The 14,664-nt window shown below is 50.0% G+C and overlaps 1 protein-coding gene across 4 annotated transcripts in view; it reads left to right on the top strand.

The window, feature by feature from the left end:
- Positions 1-8,975, top strand: part of Bcl2l1 (BCL2 like 1) — a 52,997-nt gene extending 44,022 nt beyond the window's left edge. For all 4 annotated transcript variants that reach the window (XM_076849027.1, XM_076849025.1, XM_076849024.1 and 1 more), the window contains exon 3: positions 7,340-8,975. In XM_076849027.1, coding sequence (XP_076705142.1) covers positions 7,340-7,477 — 138 coding nt within the window. In that variant the 3' untranslated portion in view covers positions 7,478-8,975. The remainder of the gene's footprint in view (positions 1-7,339) is intronic.
- The last annotated feature ends 5,689 nt before the right edge of the window (positions 8,976-14,664 follow it).

Below are 14,664 nucleotides of genomic sequence, written 5' to 3'. Positions count from 1 at the left end.
CGGGGGGAAGAGAGTCTGGCAGCTGAGGGGCAGAATGGAAGAAGATTAATACAAAGTGTGCTGTGAGGTGCCTCCAGAGTCCCCAAGGCCCAAAGGCTCACCTCTCAGGACACTCCCTTGAGCCAGGAGCACCAAGGTCGCTGTGCTTCCCTAGGTGGCTTTTACCAGCTGGTCATACCATTATCACCTTGTGATATCAGGGCAAGAGAAACCAGGCTTCAGAAATCCAAGGGCTGGCCATGGTGCCCACAGAGGGACTAGCTGGACCCGAGGTATTTAGCCCTGCAGTCAGCACCGTTGCAGCCTCTCCCTGAACCCCCTCTCCAAGTTCTCCCATGCAGACTACGTTCCCCAGGGTAGAGGAGAGAGGCTTATTCCTCTCACATCATAGAGGCCAACAGCTCCCCTAGGAAAGCCAAGGGAAGTGGATTCCAACCACAAACCTCACCTCTTCCGAGTCTCCGAGTCTCCGCCTGCAGCGCCCTGCCAGGAGAGCGATAAGGCTCTCAGTCTGCCCCCCTTCCGTCCTCTCTCAGGGATCTCCTAACAAGGCCTGTTTGTCTACTCAGCAGGCATTTATCAGCTTCTCCCTCAAGGAAACTGAGACCAGGCACAGAAAGTGACTCTGCAAGTGACTCATGGCTTACCCGTGCAGGGCTATGAGAGGCCAGGCAAGGTATAGTCCTGATGTCCCTGGCACTTTCCCTGGCTGTTAAGAGCCCCTTCCTCTTCTCCACCTACCTCTTTCCTGAAATAACCAAGCAGGAAGGAAGCGGTGGGCCCAAGGTCTCCAGAGTCCCTCAAGAGGAAGGAAGAACCCGTCTGGCACAAGAACTTGTTCCCCACTGAAGCCAGGAAGGAAGGGTTTCACTTTCCCTCCTGGTTTTCGTCACATCCTTTCCCTCTACCCAGTTCCTCTCAGCTGGCTGGGCCAGAGCATGTCATTCAGCTGGTAGCCTCGGGACACTTTACTCACCTAGGGGGACTCAGAGGCATAGCCCTAGCCCAGAATATGGGGTTTACTGCCCAACATACAAATACCATGGCTTAAAACTGGCTTCTTTCTTCACGTAACTGCTTTGACCAAGTATCTCTGAGCCTCAGTTGACCTAAGCTCAGAATAAGGACCTCCTTCCCTCACAGAAGTATGCACCAGCCCATGGTAGAGACTGGAGAAGATTGCGCTGCCCTTTTGAAACCGAGCAAGCACTGCATCAAAGCTGGCAGCAAGGTGATCAGCCAGGTGACCAGCTCCCAGTGTGACCTTGAGCAGTCAAGATCATCAGCTGTGTGGAGTTAACAGTGGAACCCATGGACAGCTTGTAGAGATGGCTGATGAACATGCACTAAGGGCCGAGAAAGAAGAATGCCCATGGGCTCTGTGCTCAAGAAATGTCAGCAGCTGCTGCTGCTGCAGAGATTGGGTTCTCTGTGGGCAGACAACAGGGACTGAGGTGGCAAGATGGGAATCAGAATGAGTAGGAGAACAGAAGTAGGACAAATCCCAGTTCTGACTCTACCTAAGATAGGAGGCCTGAGTAAACTCTGGAGCCTCGGTTTTCCCCTTTGGAAATATGGTTCTTGAGAAATGTGCAAGGATTAAAAAAAAAAAGCATTCATTTATTCAGCTACTGTAGGCTCATTTAGAATGTGCCTGCTGTGTCCCAGCTGTGGTGCCACGTACTGGAGATACAGGGGACAAAATACACATGTCTAGTGGGGGAAGCAAGACCAAAAATCACCTGTCAAGTCAGGTCAAGTGCTTTAGGTTAATGCCTGGCAGATGGAAAACATTCCATGTTCAAAAATATTAGCTTCCATAATAACTGTTATTTTATTCTTGTTTAGTAAGTGAGGACACTGGACCAGAGAGGTGAAATAACCTGTTCAAAGTCAAAATGCGAGGAAGAAGCATTGAGATGTGGGAGGTGAGAAAGAAGGATGACAGAAGACAGATCAGATTCAAGCAGGGACTGCAGGAACCAAACTGCCCCTGGCTGCATGGGTGGTTCCCTGGCACCTAAGCCCCTCCCTCTGGGTGTCATGCCAACCTTTTCACCTGATTCCTTCAGGGTCACAGGTAGCTGCCAAGGGACCTGTATCCTTCTGTCCTCTGCTCTGGCAGAGATCTAGCTGAAGTCTGTCTGTGCCTGTGTGGGTGGGCAGATGCCAGACCTGGGTAGCTTTGGTCCCGCCTGCCTGGCTCCGAGACTGACAGAGGAGACCAGCAAAGAGACAGGAAGGTTCAAGTAGGGAAACCCTTCCCCTCCTCCCCTCTGCAGGGCCTTAGTACACGCTGCCTTTGCTGGGATGCTCTCTCTCACCTAAAACAGTTTAATTCTTCCCTGGCTGCCGCTACCGTGTCATTCAGTTCTCAGTTCCAACCTCGCTCATTAGAGAGATCTTCCCTGACCACTCCACCTACCTCAGGTGCTGTCACCTCCCCCAGCTAATTTTCTTCAAGACCCCATCATCTCTGAAATTATCTTGGGTTTTTCTTGTGCCCCTTTGTCTGCTTTCCACTAGGACATCATTTCTCCACTTTTTTTTTTTTTTTTTTTTGTCTTATCAACCCCACCAAGGAGAGTCTCTTTAGACATTTTTGTGCTAATTATCTACCCATGAAATTTTGAATGCCACATCCATACTGTGAATCTCTTTTTTGGAGATGGGGAAGCGATACTGAGATTGAACCACTGAGCCACATCCCCAGCCCTTTTAATTTTTTGAGACAGGGTCATGCTAATTTGCTGAAGCTAGCCTCAAACTTGTGATCCTCCTGTTACAGTCTCCCTAGTTGCTGGGATTACAGGTATTTGCCACTGTACCTGGCCAAACTATGTATCTATATACCGTGGCCCTCTGGCGAGCCACAAATTGTTGTAACATCTAAGAATTTTTCACTCCAGACCATTGGAGCTAATCTCACTGCCATTGAAAAATGGATTAGAACATAAACTCGTGGCAGCCATGTTCGCTACTGCATTTTCAGCCAGACTTGGAGCATAGTAGGTGCTCAATAAATATTTGTAGTATGAACAAAAGTCCAGTTACCCTGGGGTTACAAAGGAGATGTTTCTCCCAGCATTGGAGGAGAGGTGAGCAGGGAAGAGGCGACTCTGCAGTGGAGTTTCTGCCAGCTGACTGAGGAAGGGAGGTAGGAGGGTGACCAGTTCCAGGGCACAATATTGGTAAAGGCACAAGGCATGAAGCTCTCGGGAGTATCTATGTGGCCCCTCCACATGTGTGTTCAGGACTATTAGAGGCTTTGAAGTCAGAGGAAGAACCTTAAAAGTGGTGCTAGCCTGAGCTCTCCTGGGGATCACATTAGGAGAGCTGGCTGTAGGAAGCCATAATGGATAGGTGGATTGACCTTGCAGACTTATGGGGTTTGCCTGGCTAGGAGTCCATGACCCTCTTATGAAGGTCATTAACCATGACATGTCACAAATGGCCATGGATCCCCATGGAAGCTGTCAGTTCCAAAGAGAAACTTCTCCCGTTTTGCCGCAATCCAAGCTAAGGATACAGACAGGCCCTCAGGCCAGGGTCTCCTGGAAGCCTCTGTGACCTCCCTGAACCCCAGCCTTACCCCTGCCCACAATGCCAGGCCTAGCTAAAATCAGTGGGAGCTACCTAGAAGCAGTGGGGCTTATCTCTGCATTCCCAGACCAGAGCTGCTCTGCAGTCCTGTTTATTTATCCAGAGCAGCCACCCACCCACTGAGAAAATGGCTGTGTTTGTTTCCAAGTGTGTCTGTGTGAACCACGGGCTAAATATACCCACACCACCGCCCCTCCAGCCCCCGCCCTGGAACAGCACGCCTCATTTTGCTCGTACTCTCCACGAAAGCAGTCCCCAGAATCCACGCCCTTGGAAATCCTATCACCCCTCTCCAGGAGAAGGAGCTCCTGAAATGAGGATTGTCCTGGCCAGGACTGCATGAGTGGGGACTGGAGCCGGTCAGTGCCTTGTTCTCTGTGGCACTGAAATGAGAATGTCCCCTCTACTCTGGAATGACTGTTCCTGGACAGTGGACGCTTTGTGTCCTTGCAGGGATAGGGCCTGTTTACTCCAGCCCAAGCCTCAGAGCTGAAAATTTCTTGTGGCTGCCAGCCTCCTACTTTAGGAAAGTTCCCATCAAGAGAGTCAGGCCCCTCCCATTTTGGCTACAGCCCCAGTGTCCCTGGTTCCTTGTGGGACATTTAGCCTCTTGGGATAAGCAGGGTCTTCTGGCCCTTGCCTCACTCCTGCTGGGTTCCCCCAGCCTGGTACTCTCCCACATCGTACAGAAGTTGTGGTGTCTTCATCTGGGCCTAAATAACTTGGGAGAAGAAAAATTTCAACTTCCATAGAGTTTTCTCATCTGCCAAAACCTATAGAGGCAGGTCAGGATGGAGAGGAAGACAGGGAGGCCTGGGCAGCCACTGCCTCTCCCCAGATCCTGGGCTCCACCTCAACCCCACTTCCAGAGTCGGACGACTGACAAGACAAATCTCCAACCCCTGACATAAGAAAACTGTCCTGCTGTAGCTGCACTCCCTTTGATTTGCCTTTTTGTTTGAGGGATGCTGAGGAGGGAACCCAGGCCCTTAGGCGTGCTAGGCAAGCGCTCTCCCACTGAGCTACACCCCAGCCCGGGCACCCACCATGTAACTGGGCAGCCCTACAGCCCAATTCCAGCTCTGCTGTTAACTCTCTGTTCCCTCCTGAAGCCTCACTCATGTCACTGTGATAGGGAGCTCACCTCTCTCTAAGGCCTCTGATGATGGTGAAATGTAGTAACAATGCCTGGTACTTAGTAGACAAGTGACACGTTTGTTCTACTCATGAACAGTCACGCGCTGCTTAACAATGGGGAGACAGCCTGAGCAACGTGTTAGACATGTCATTGTTGTGAACATCGTAAAATGTTCTTAGCAAACCTAGGTGGTTGCACAAGAGGAGGCAACGCAATCGAGGGAGGGGCCCAGTACACAGGAGCTGTCTGAGGCTGCTGCTGGCCCAACGGGACTGACGGCTGTGCAGTGACCATGGTCTTTATAAGTAGGAGGACACCTGAAGATAATGATAGTAAGGGTTGTGTAATGAATACACAAGCCGGTGACAGCCGTGTATTGTCACTATCAAGTCTTATGTACTGTACGGAATTGTGCTCACTACACTCCTCTTGAGACTGTGAGCTCAGTGGGTTTGTGTGCATCGGCACCCCGCAGACACATGAGGACACCTCGTGCCCTGGAATGGCAAGAACTCTGACCCTAGCCGGCCAGGCGAGAGGGAGTTTTCAGCTCACCGTAATGTTATGGGCCTACCATCGTTTATGTGTCATTGACCAAAACGTCACTATGCAGCGCATGATCTTTATCGAGCCCCAGCTCTGTGCCAGACACTGTTCTGAGCACTGGATGTACAGGAACAAGACAGGATGTCTGCCCTCATCAGGACACATCTAGCAGAGACGGGCTAGTATAGGAGTGCTCGCCCTGCTTATACAAGTAATAGAACTTTCCTCACTCTTAAAAAAAGATCCAGTACTGAGATGGGTTGCCACAGAACAAAGTCTGCAGACTGGCTATGAGACATGCTGAGGGAAAAAATAAAGCAAGGTTGGGAGTAGGCAGAGAGAGATGGAGTGGGTGCTGTTTAGACAAGGTTGCCAGGAGAATCGGCAGAGGGGCCAGTGTGCCCAGGGTTAAAAGGGACAGGGCGTAGAGGACAGAGGGCTCGCTAGGCCTTGCCAGCTGGGGTAAGCAGTGAGGACTTCATTCTAGGTGTGAAGAATCCTTGAACATGGCGATCTCTGAGGGACCGAGTGGAGGGGCCTTCCCCACCTGCTTGCTTCCCCAGGGTCCTCTTGTTCACCTGGCTCAACTCATCGGCACTGCTGCCCCCCTAAGGGCATAATAAATGTTGAGGGTTCTTGCAGCCAGATCTGCAGCTCAGTGTGTGTGGCACTCTGCTAGGTACCAGGGATACAAAAATAAGTGGCACTGCTTTGAAAGTGCAGGGGAAAGCTGCTGGGGGTGGGCCTGGGGTAAGCACCAGTGTGCTGTGACCTGATGTGTGTTCTTAGAAACATGAGTGGGGACTGGAGCCAGTCAGTGCCTTGATCCCTATGGCACTGAAATGAGAATGTCCACTCTACCCTGCAGAGAACATGGATGGAGGGGGTCATCAGTGGGGCAGATAGGTACCCCCGGCAGCACACTGATGGGTGGGTCCTGAGGCTAACTGGAGATGGCAGGCCCTGTATGAGGGAGCAGCCGCTTGGCCAGCTGGGACTGGATGATGCTGTGGTGCCGGGGGAGAGCGTGGTAGAGGCTAAGCAGGCCTCTGGAGCCAGCTAGTGGTCCATTCATTCCATAGCACACACTGACCACTTGGTCCTGGGGCTGGATACAGGTTTAGGTTCTGATTCCACTGCTTGCTGACCAAGCTTGGTGACCCAAGCAGGGCTACTATGATCTGACCCTTTGGCCCTTAGAACCCCAGCTTCCTGAGCTGTGTAGGGAGATCGACACTGAAGGCCGTGGGAAAGGTGAAAAGCTGAGCTGGCCTGAAGCTCACTCTCAGAAGGAGCCCGGCAGGCCCTGCTCCCTGTGCTGGGTCATTACTCACAGCCCCCTCCTCTTGTCCTGTGCTTCCCGGGACTGAACTTCAGGGCAGAGGGCTATTGCTCACCTCCCTCTGGGCTCAGAATGACAACCCTAGGTGGGACGGCAGGGTCTCAGAGACAACATAAGGAAGCCTCCCTGCTAGCCCTGGTCTTTCCATCCTCCAACCTGCCCTGCCAGGGGCTCCCTCTAGAAGAAGGGGCCTCTGGTTCAAAGACCCAAGAACGAGCCTGCCCCTAAATGATTCTGGGAATTTAGTTCAGTCCCTTCTCCCTCTCTGGTGTGGCAGCGGAAGGGCGAGGCACAGCCCCACTCAGATTCGACCCAAGCTCCTCTGTGGCTTGCAGGCTGCATCCTCTGGCTCTTTTGGCTGCGGGCGGGGAGGGGGTGCTGGCGACTGAACCAGAGATGCTCTACCCTGTGCCGCATCCCCAACCCCTTTTTAACTTTTTTATTTTGAGGCAGGGTCTTGCTAAGTTGCTTAGGGCCTCAGCCTCCCATGTTGCTGGGGTCCTAGTTCTTTCCCCCCCTACCTGTGTCAGCAATAACCTGGGTTCACCATGCCCACCTGGGGGTCGGGGCAGCCCTTAACTAGCCCACAGCGGGCCCTGATGCTGCCATTTTCAAATCACAGGTACCATTGCATACAGATGGCGCCTTCTCCCACCCAGCCACGTTAGGTCTGAGGATTTAAATGGTGCTTTCACTTCTCTTTCCTGCAGGACACTTTTGTGGAACTCTACGGGAATAACGCGGCAGCAGAGAGCCGGAAGGGCCAGGAGCGCTTCAACCGTTGGTTCCTGACGGGCATGACTGTGGCTGGCGTGGTTCTGCTGGGCTCGCTTTTCAGTCGGAAATGACCAGACACTGACCACCCGCTCACCCTCCCCCCCACCCTACCCCACTCCACTCCACCCCACCCCACTCCACTGCATCCCTCCGTCCAGCCACTATTGCCACCAGGAGAACCACTACATGCAGCCCATGCCCACCATCCATCCCTGGGTTGGGCCTAGACCTGGTCCCCTGCAGTTAGTTTTCTAGAATCTACCACGCTTCTGTGAGAGCCACTTTTCCCCATACCTCAGTTCTCTTGGCCTCAAAATCCACAAAATTTCCCTAAAATCTGTCCCATGAAGGCTGTCAGGGGGTGGGGGTGGCTGGGGGCAGGAGAGCCCTACCTAATTGGTAGAACCTTGCTACCCTCAGCCTCGGAGACTGCTTTCCTCGTAAGGATCTAGAAAGTTTTTTGAACCTCTTCCCCAGAAAGAGACTAGATTGCCTTTGTTTTGATGTTTGTGGCCTCAGAGTTGATCATTTCCCACCCCCCTCTGGACCTGGGCCCCTATTCCTTCCATCTCTACCCCCAAGAGCCATTTAGAGGCCACTTTTGACTAATTAGCAATTCAGGTTGCTTGGGATAAAGAAGCTGATCAGGACTTCCTCCCACCTCTGGCCTGGCCCCAGTCCCCTCCTGGTCTGAATGTTCTCCAGAGGCCTCTGCTAGAGGCTAGTCTCACCTAGGAGGGAGGGGGCTCCAGCTGCAGGAAGTACCCCATGCTAAAGCTAGGGTGGCCCTTGCGGTTTAGCACCACCCTAGTCCCCTCCCTGTCTCCCATGACTATGACTGAGGGACCAACTGGGCCCAAGACAGGTGCCCCAGAGCTGTTCATGGCCTCAGCTGCCCCACTTTCTTCGAGATCAGCCTGTGGCTTCTTTGCCTTGGGCTGCTGCCTATCGGATATGGGGTTCAGGGACCTCAGCCCAGAGGTAAAGGGGAGCTATAGGGAGCAGCTGTAGGAGCCCTGGGGTTTTCCCTACCTCGGGCAGGAAGGAGAGCCTGGTGCACGGGCCAGGGGGCAGGGGATGACTGGAGGGGCCTGTCCTGCCTGGCCAGGCAGATATCTGCCCCACTCTGTCCAGCCTGGGCAGCAGGGCTGCCAAGGTCAAAGTGCCCTGGCCAGGAGCCCCTCAGGCCTCCCTCTCTCTCTCCTCTGTTCCACCCTTGGCTTGTTTCATCCCTGGGGATCCCAGCACAGCACTGGCCACCCCGGGCTCTCTGCTGTACATATTCCAGACTAGTTTTTATTCCTTGTGAAGATGATATACTATTTTTGTTAAGCGTGTCTGTATTTATGTGTGAGGAGCTGCTGGCTTGCTGTGCGTGTGCACGTGGAGAGCTGGTGCCCGGAGATTGGCGGCCTGATGCTCCCTCCCCTGCCCTGGTCCGGGGAAGCTGTCCTAGGGGTCTTGGCTCCTGAGGGGCACCTGTCCCCCCTCCCACCCCCACTTGTTCCAGCTCTTTGAAATAGTTTGTGTGAAGGTGAAAGTGCAGTTCAGTAATAAACTGTGTTGACTCAGTGAACCAAAGGCTTGCGTGTGCTTGGGATGGGGAGGGAAGGAGCTGCTGGGCAGGCAGAGGCTGTAGGAGAGCCAGTTACTGGTCCTGGCTGCTCTGCCCTCAGAGAAAGAGAGATCCCTTCCTCCCTCTGGGCCTGAATCTCTTCACCTGTACATTATAGTGTTTTTACTGAGCACCTACTATGTGCCGGGCACTGTGAACAGGACAGACATAGCCCCTGACCTCAGGAGCTGGCATTGTAGTGGGAGAAACATCAAATAGCCACTCAGCAAGTAAGAACTGAGCATTGATCTGATGCTCCCTCCCCTCCCCTGGCACAGTCCTAGGTACTGGGGATCCTTGCCTTTTTTAAGTGCCCATTCTAGTGGGAGAGACACCCACATATCAGCACTGTTCTGGTTTCTGTAGAGCAGCGGGTGGTCATGAGGAAGCCATTGCATTCTCCTGGCATGAAGGACTTGGGAAGGATGGAAGAAGCAGTCAGTCTTGAGGTTGTTTTTTTTTTTTTTTTTTTTTTTTTTTTTTTTGTACCAGGGATTGAACTCAGGGGCACTTGTCCACTGAGCCACATACCCAGCCCTATTTTGTATTTAGAGACAGGGTCTCTCGCTGTGTGGAGAACGTCCAGGAGGCGAGCAGAGTAGAAACCCTGGTTTGGTTGAAGCTTCGGTTCTGAGTGGCAAGACGTGTCCCAGGTCACCGTGCTTAGTCTTGTGTGGCTGGACAAGTCCCCTAACCTCTTCATGCTCCAGTTTCTCCTCTACGAAATGGGTGTGCATCCCTCAGGATTGCTTTCAGGATGGACTGAGATGACCCAGTGGGGTGGGGGCCCGGAGGCGGGGTAGGGTCCGGATGATCCTGCCACCGGGCAGGCGGGCCCTCCAGGAGGAGGAAGGAGGTCCTGCGCTCCAAGGCCCACGTGGCCGCGGCCCGAGGTCCCGAGGCTCTGGGAACGGTCAGGGAGTCCAGGGGCGGCTGCTCCAGCTCCGGGGACTGACCTGCCTCCCGCCGCCTCCTCGCCCTTTCAGGAGCGGGCCCGACTGCCCCCTGGTGGCCACGGGATGCTACCCTAAGCCACCCGCAACCCAAGCCGCTCAGTGCCCATCTTGGGCCCGCCTGCTTTTCCCAGTGTCCTCCAGAGTCGTCCTGCTCCTCAAAGGACAGATTCAGATTCAGAGCTTGCCTCAGCTTTCCTAAGGCTCAGAGTCGCCATTCTTGATTCAAGGCTAAAGCCTCCAGCCTCCCACCAGCCTCTCCCCGCATGAGGTGTTCCCGGATCCTACCCCTACGCTGTCACTCAACGTCTCTCCCCAGATTTTCGATATGCTTCCAGAAACGTCTTTTCACCTACAGGGAAATACACACATCCGATTGTATTTTTATCCCTCCCCGCTTTTTAAACAAATGGTAACATTAGACACACTTTGCCTTGCTAGTCTTGGCACGTGTGTCTTGTAGAAGTGTCTGTTTTCATACATAATTCTCATCAGGCAGCCCCAACAATTATCAGCTCGTAACAACTTCATTCTTTTTTCCAGTTGTATAAGTATTCCACAAAAATTTTTAGCCAGATCTCTCAGTGATTCCTAGTCATGTATATGCCATCACACGTGAAAAAATATTGGAATTGCACACTGAGGGAAAGTTGGAAGGGATGTGGGCTGTACATGTGGTGGGTCTTGGGAAAAAATTCATTCCATTTTTGTATATTACATATTTATGATGAAAGAAGTGAAATGACACATTTCATAAGAAAGATGAAATATTAATTTTATTAAAACATCCAGATAACATATTTCTAAAATTGTTTCTTAAGAAACTTGATTTGGGGCTGGGGTTGTGGCTCAGTGGTAGAGTGCTTGCCTCACATGTATGAGGCACTGGGTTCAATCCTCAGCACCACATAAAAATAAGTAAATAAAAGTATTGTGTCCATCTACAACTAAGAAAATATTTAAAAAGAAAGAAAGAAACTTGATTTTGAACTAGGTGTGGTAGTAGACTGCCGGGATAGCTGGCTGTCCTGGACAAGTGACTCTTGGTACCTGAGTTTATCTATCTCTGAAATCCCAGCAACTCCGAAGGATGAGGCAGGAGGATCTCAAGTTCAAAGCCAGCCTCAGCAAAAGTGAGGTGCTAAGCAACTCCGTGAGACTCTGTCTCCAAAGAAAATATAAAATAGGGATGGGATGTGACTCAGTGGGTGAGAAAAAGAAAGAAAGAAACTAACTTGATACATACAAACAAAGATGTTGTGTCCACTGAAAACTAAAAAATAAATATTAAAAAATTCTCTCTCTCCCTCTCTCAGTCTCTCTTTAAAAAAAAAAATCATCATACAATGTCCAACTCTCCATTTTTCTATCTCTACCTGTCATAGTCTTTGTTATAGGCAAAAATAAAAAGAACTTTTTTTTTAATTTTTTTTATTTCTTTTTTAAGAGAGAGAATTTTAATATTTATTTTTTAGTTTTCGGCAGACACAACATCTTTGTTTGTATGTGGTGTTGAGGATTGAACCTGGGCCGCACGCATGCCAAGCGAGCGTGATACTGCTTGAGCCACACCCCCAGCCCTAAATAACAAGAACTTTTATTAATATATAGAAAATAGTAGAAATAAACATATATGACCTATATAAATTTATGTCGTGATTTTAATAAATATTCATGCACAAATGTTGGAATTCTGGACATATGGAATATTTATTCCCTTCTAAATTATTTAAGCCATCTTATTTCAGTAGGTTCACACATGAATAATTAGCTGGAATAATTTCATTATAAAGGGTTTTGTGAATTCATAAGGAATATAATAGGTATATTACAAAGTTTTAACAAGACAATCTTAAAATTTGAAGAAGGCAGGCTGGGCTGTAGCTCAGTGCTAGAACATGTGCCAAGCATTATCTAGACCCTAGGTTCAATGCACAGCATTAGAAAAATTAAAAATTAAATTAAAATAAACAGATGGGCACAGTGGTGCACACCTGTAATCCCAGTGGTTTGAGAGGCTGAGGCAGGAAGATTGCAAGTTCCAAGCCAGCCTCAGTAACTTAGTAAGGCCCTAAGCAACTCAGCAAGACCTTGTCTCAAAATAAAATACAAAAAGGGCTGGGAATATTGCTCAGTGGTTAGCACCCCAGGGTTCAACCCCTGATACCAAATAAATAAATAAATAAATTGAATAATTCATTCTTAAATCACTAAGGTACGAAGAATATGGACAAGAAGTAGTTTTAGAGCCAGGTGGGGTAGTTCACACCTGTAATCCCAGCCGCTCAGGAGGCTAAGGCAGAAAGATCTCAAGTTCAAGGTCGGCCAGCCTCAGAATTTAGCAAGAACCTGTATCAAAATAAAAAATAAAAGGAGTTTTAGCAGAAGAGCTATAATCCCTAGTTACACACACACACACACACCTGTGGTTCTGGAGCCAGGCATGGTGGTGCTTGCCTATAATCCCAACTACTTGGGAGACTGAGGCAGGAGGATCACAAGTCCAAGACCAGACTCAGAGACTTAACCAGACCCTGACTCAGAATAAAATTACAAGGGCAAAGGATGTACCTTGGTGGTTCAGCACTTGCCTACCTTATTCAAGATCTTGGACTCAATCCCCAGCACTGCAATAATAATAAAATTATAGTAAAGATAAAACCTTGTGTGCTGGGGTCATGGCTCAGTGGTAGAGCGCTCGCCTCGCATGTGTGAGACCCTGGGTTCGACCCCAGCACCACATAAAAATAAATAAGTGAAATAAAGGTAATGGGTCCAACTACAACTAAAAAATAAATATTCAAAAAAAAAAAAAAAGATAAAATCTTAAATTGCAAGCCATTTATGTGGTGAAGCATCCCTCGGCTGCTATTGGCTGTCCCTTACCTGGGCTAGGAGCCAAGCTCCCTGGGCTCCTGGAAAGCAAACAGTGGAGGGTAGGTGGCCACCATATGGCCATGCTCCACAGTTAACTGCTGCTCCAGAAGAGAGGACCTGGCTTGGACATCCTCTGCTTATCCCTGTCCAGCAGCGGGGTCCAGAGGCAGGAAGGCCAGGTGGTGTTTAGAAGCAGGATTCTGAGAGTAGACTGCTGGGATAGCTGGCTGTCCTGGACAAGTGACTCTTGGTGCCTGAGTTTCTTTACCCCAACTGGAGGTGGTGATCATCCTAACTCAGGGGGAGACTGTGAGATTCAATGCTTCTGTGGCACAGTACTTACCAAGGGCTCTGGCGCAGTGAGTGCTCCATCAATTGTGTCAGGCCGAGCTGTCAAACCACCGCCAAGCTCTCTCACGGCTCCATAAGGAGCCTCCCAACGCACAGCCTCCAGTCAGATTCAGGTGGGAGTGGTGAAAGGTGAGGCAGGAAGGACAGGAAGCCGGGTGCTATGCGGAGAATGTTGAAGGACCCCCAAAGGCTCTGGGTTCAATGTGTGGTCCCCAAGATAGAGCTGTTGGGGGGAGGCGGGCTCTAGGTGGGGCCTGGTGGTAGGTTCTGGGTCTTGGAAGTGTGCCCTGAAGGGGACTATAGGATCCCAGTCTTCCTCCTCCCTTTTTGCTCCTTCTTTTTTCCTGGTGGATGGGGTGAGTGGTGTTTGTTCTGTAGCCCTGGGATTTGGTCCAAGGGTGCTCTACCCCCGAGCTACATCCCCAGCCCTTTAAAATTTTTTTTTTTAATTTTATTTTGGGACAGTCTCTCTAAATTGCCCAGGCTGGTCTTGAATGTGCAATCCTCCTGCCTCAGTCTCCAGAGTAGCAGGGATTATAGGCACTCGCCAAACCACCAGGGTTGGCAGATGTTTTATAAAATAACTGATCTGAACTCTTTGAAAAGTATCAAGGTCATGGGAGAAAGAGACTGAAGAATGGTCAGATCAAATGAGGCTAAAGAGGCATGATGATTTAACACCATGTGGGATCCTGGATTAGATTATGAATAATGTGAACAGCAAAATGACTTGTGTAGGGAAAACAGAAGAAATCTAATAACTTCCCTTCTTTTTTAAAAATACTTATTTTTAGTTGTACCTTTATTTATTTTTATGTGGTGCTGAGGATTGACCTCAGGGCCCCTCACGTGCTAGGCGGACACTCTACTGCTGAGCCACAACCCCAGCCCATAACCTCCTTTCTTCAGTTAATAGTCAATAGTAATGTGCCAAGGTTGATGTCTTACTTTTTTTTTCCATACCAAGGATTGAACCCAAAGACACTGAACCACTGAGCCACATCACTAGTCCTTGTTTTTCCTTTTTTTTTTTTTTTTTTTTTTTAAGACAGGGTCTCCTTTAGTTGCTTAGGTCTCCATAAATTGCTGAGGCTGGCCTTGAACTTTCGATCCTCCTGACTCAGCCTCCTGAGTGTCTGGGATCACAGGTTTGAGGCATCACACACAATGCAGTGAGTGGTTTGGTTCCACCACAAATTCCTGCCATGTTGTGCTGGATGGATACAGGCCCAAAGGAATGGAGCCAATCAGTCATGGACTAGAACCTCTAAAACTGTGAGCCAAAATAAACTTTTTATCTTTATAGAATAATCATCTCAGATATGTCATCGTAGTGATGGAAAACTAACAAACACACAACACAGGGTGTGACAATGAGTAAGTTACCATTTCAACCCAGGGGATCCTTGGATCACCCCAAGGGATTCTTCAAAAGAACTGTGGGACTCGCCTATAATCCCAG

The sequence above is a fragment of the Callospermophilus lateralis genome, chromosome 3 (assembly GCF_048772815.1).
Source record: "Callospermophilus lateralis isolate mCalLat2 chromosome 3, mCalLat2.hap1, whole genome shotgun sequence".
Taxonomy (NCBI): domain Eukaryota; kingdom Metazoa; phylum Chordata; class Mammalia; order Rodentia; family Sciuridae; genus Callospermophilus; species Callospermophilus lateralis.
The sequence above is the reverse complement of the archived record's forward strand: the minus strand, read 5'-3'. Positions and strand labels throughout refer to the sequence as shown.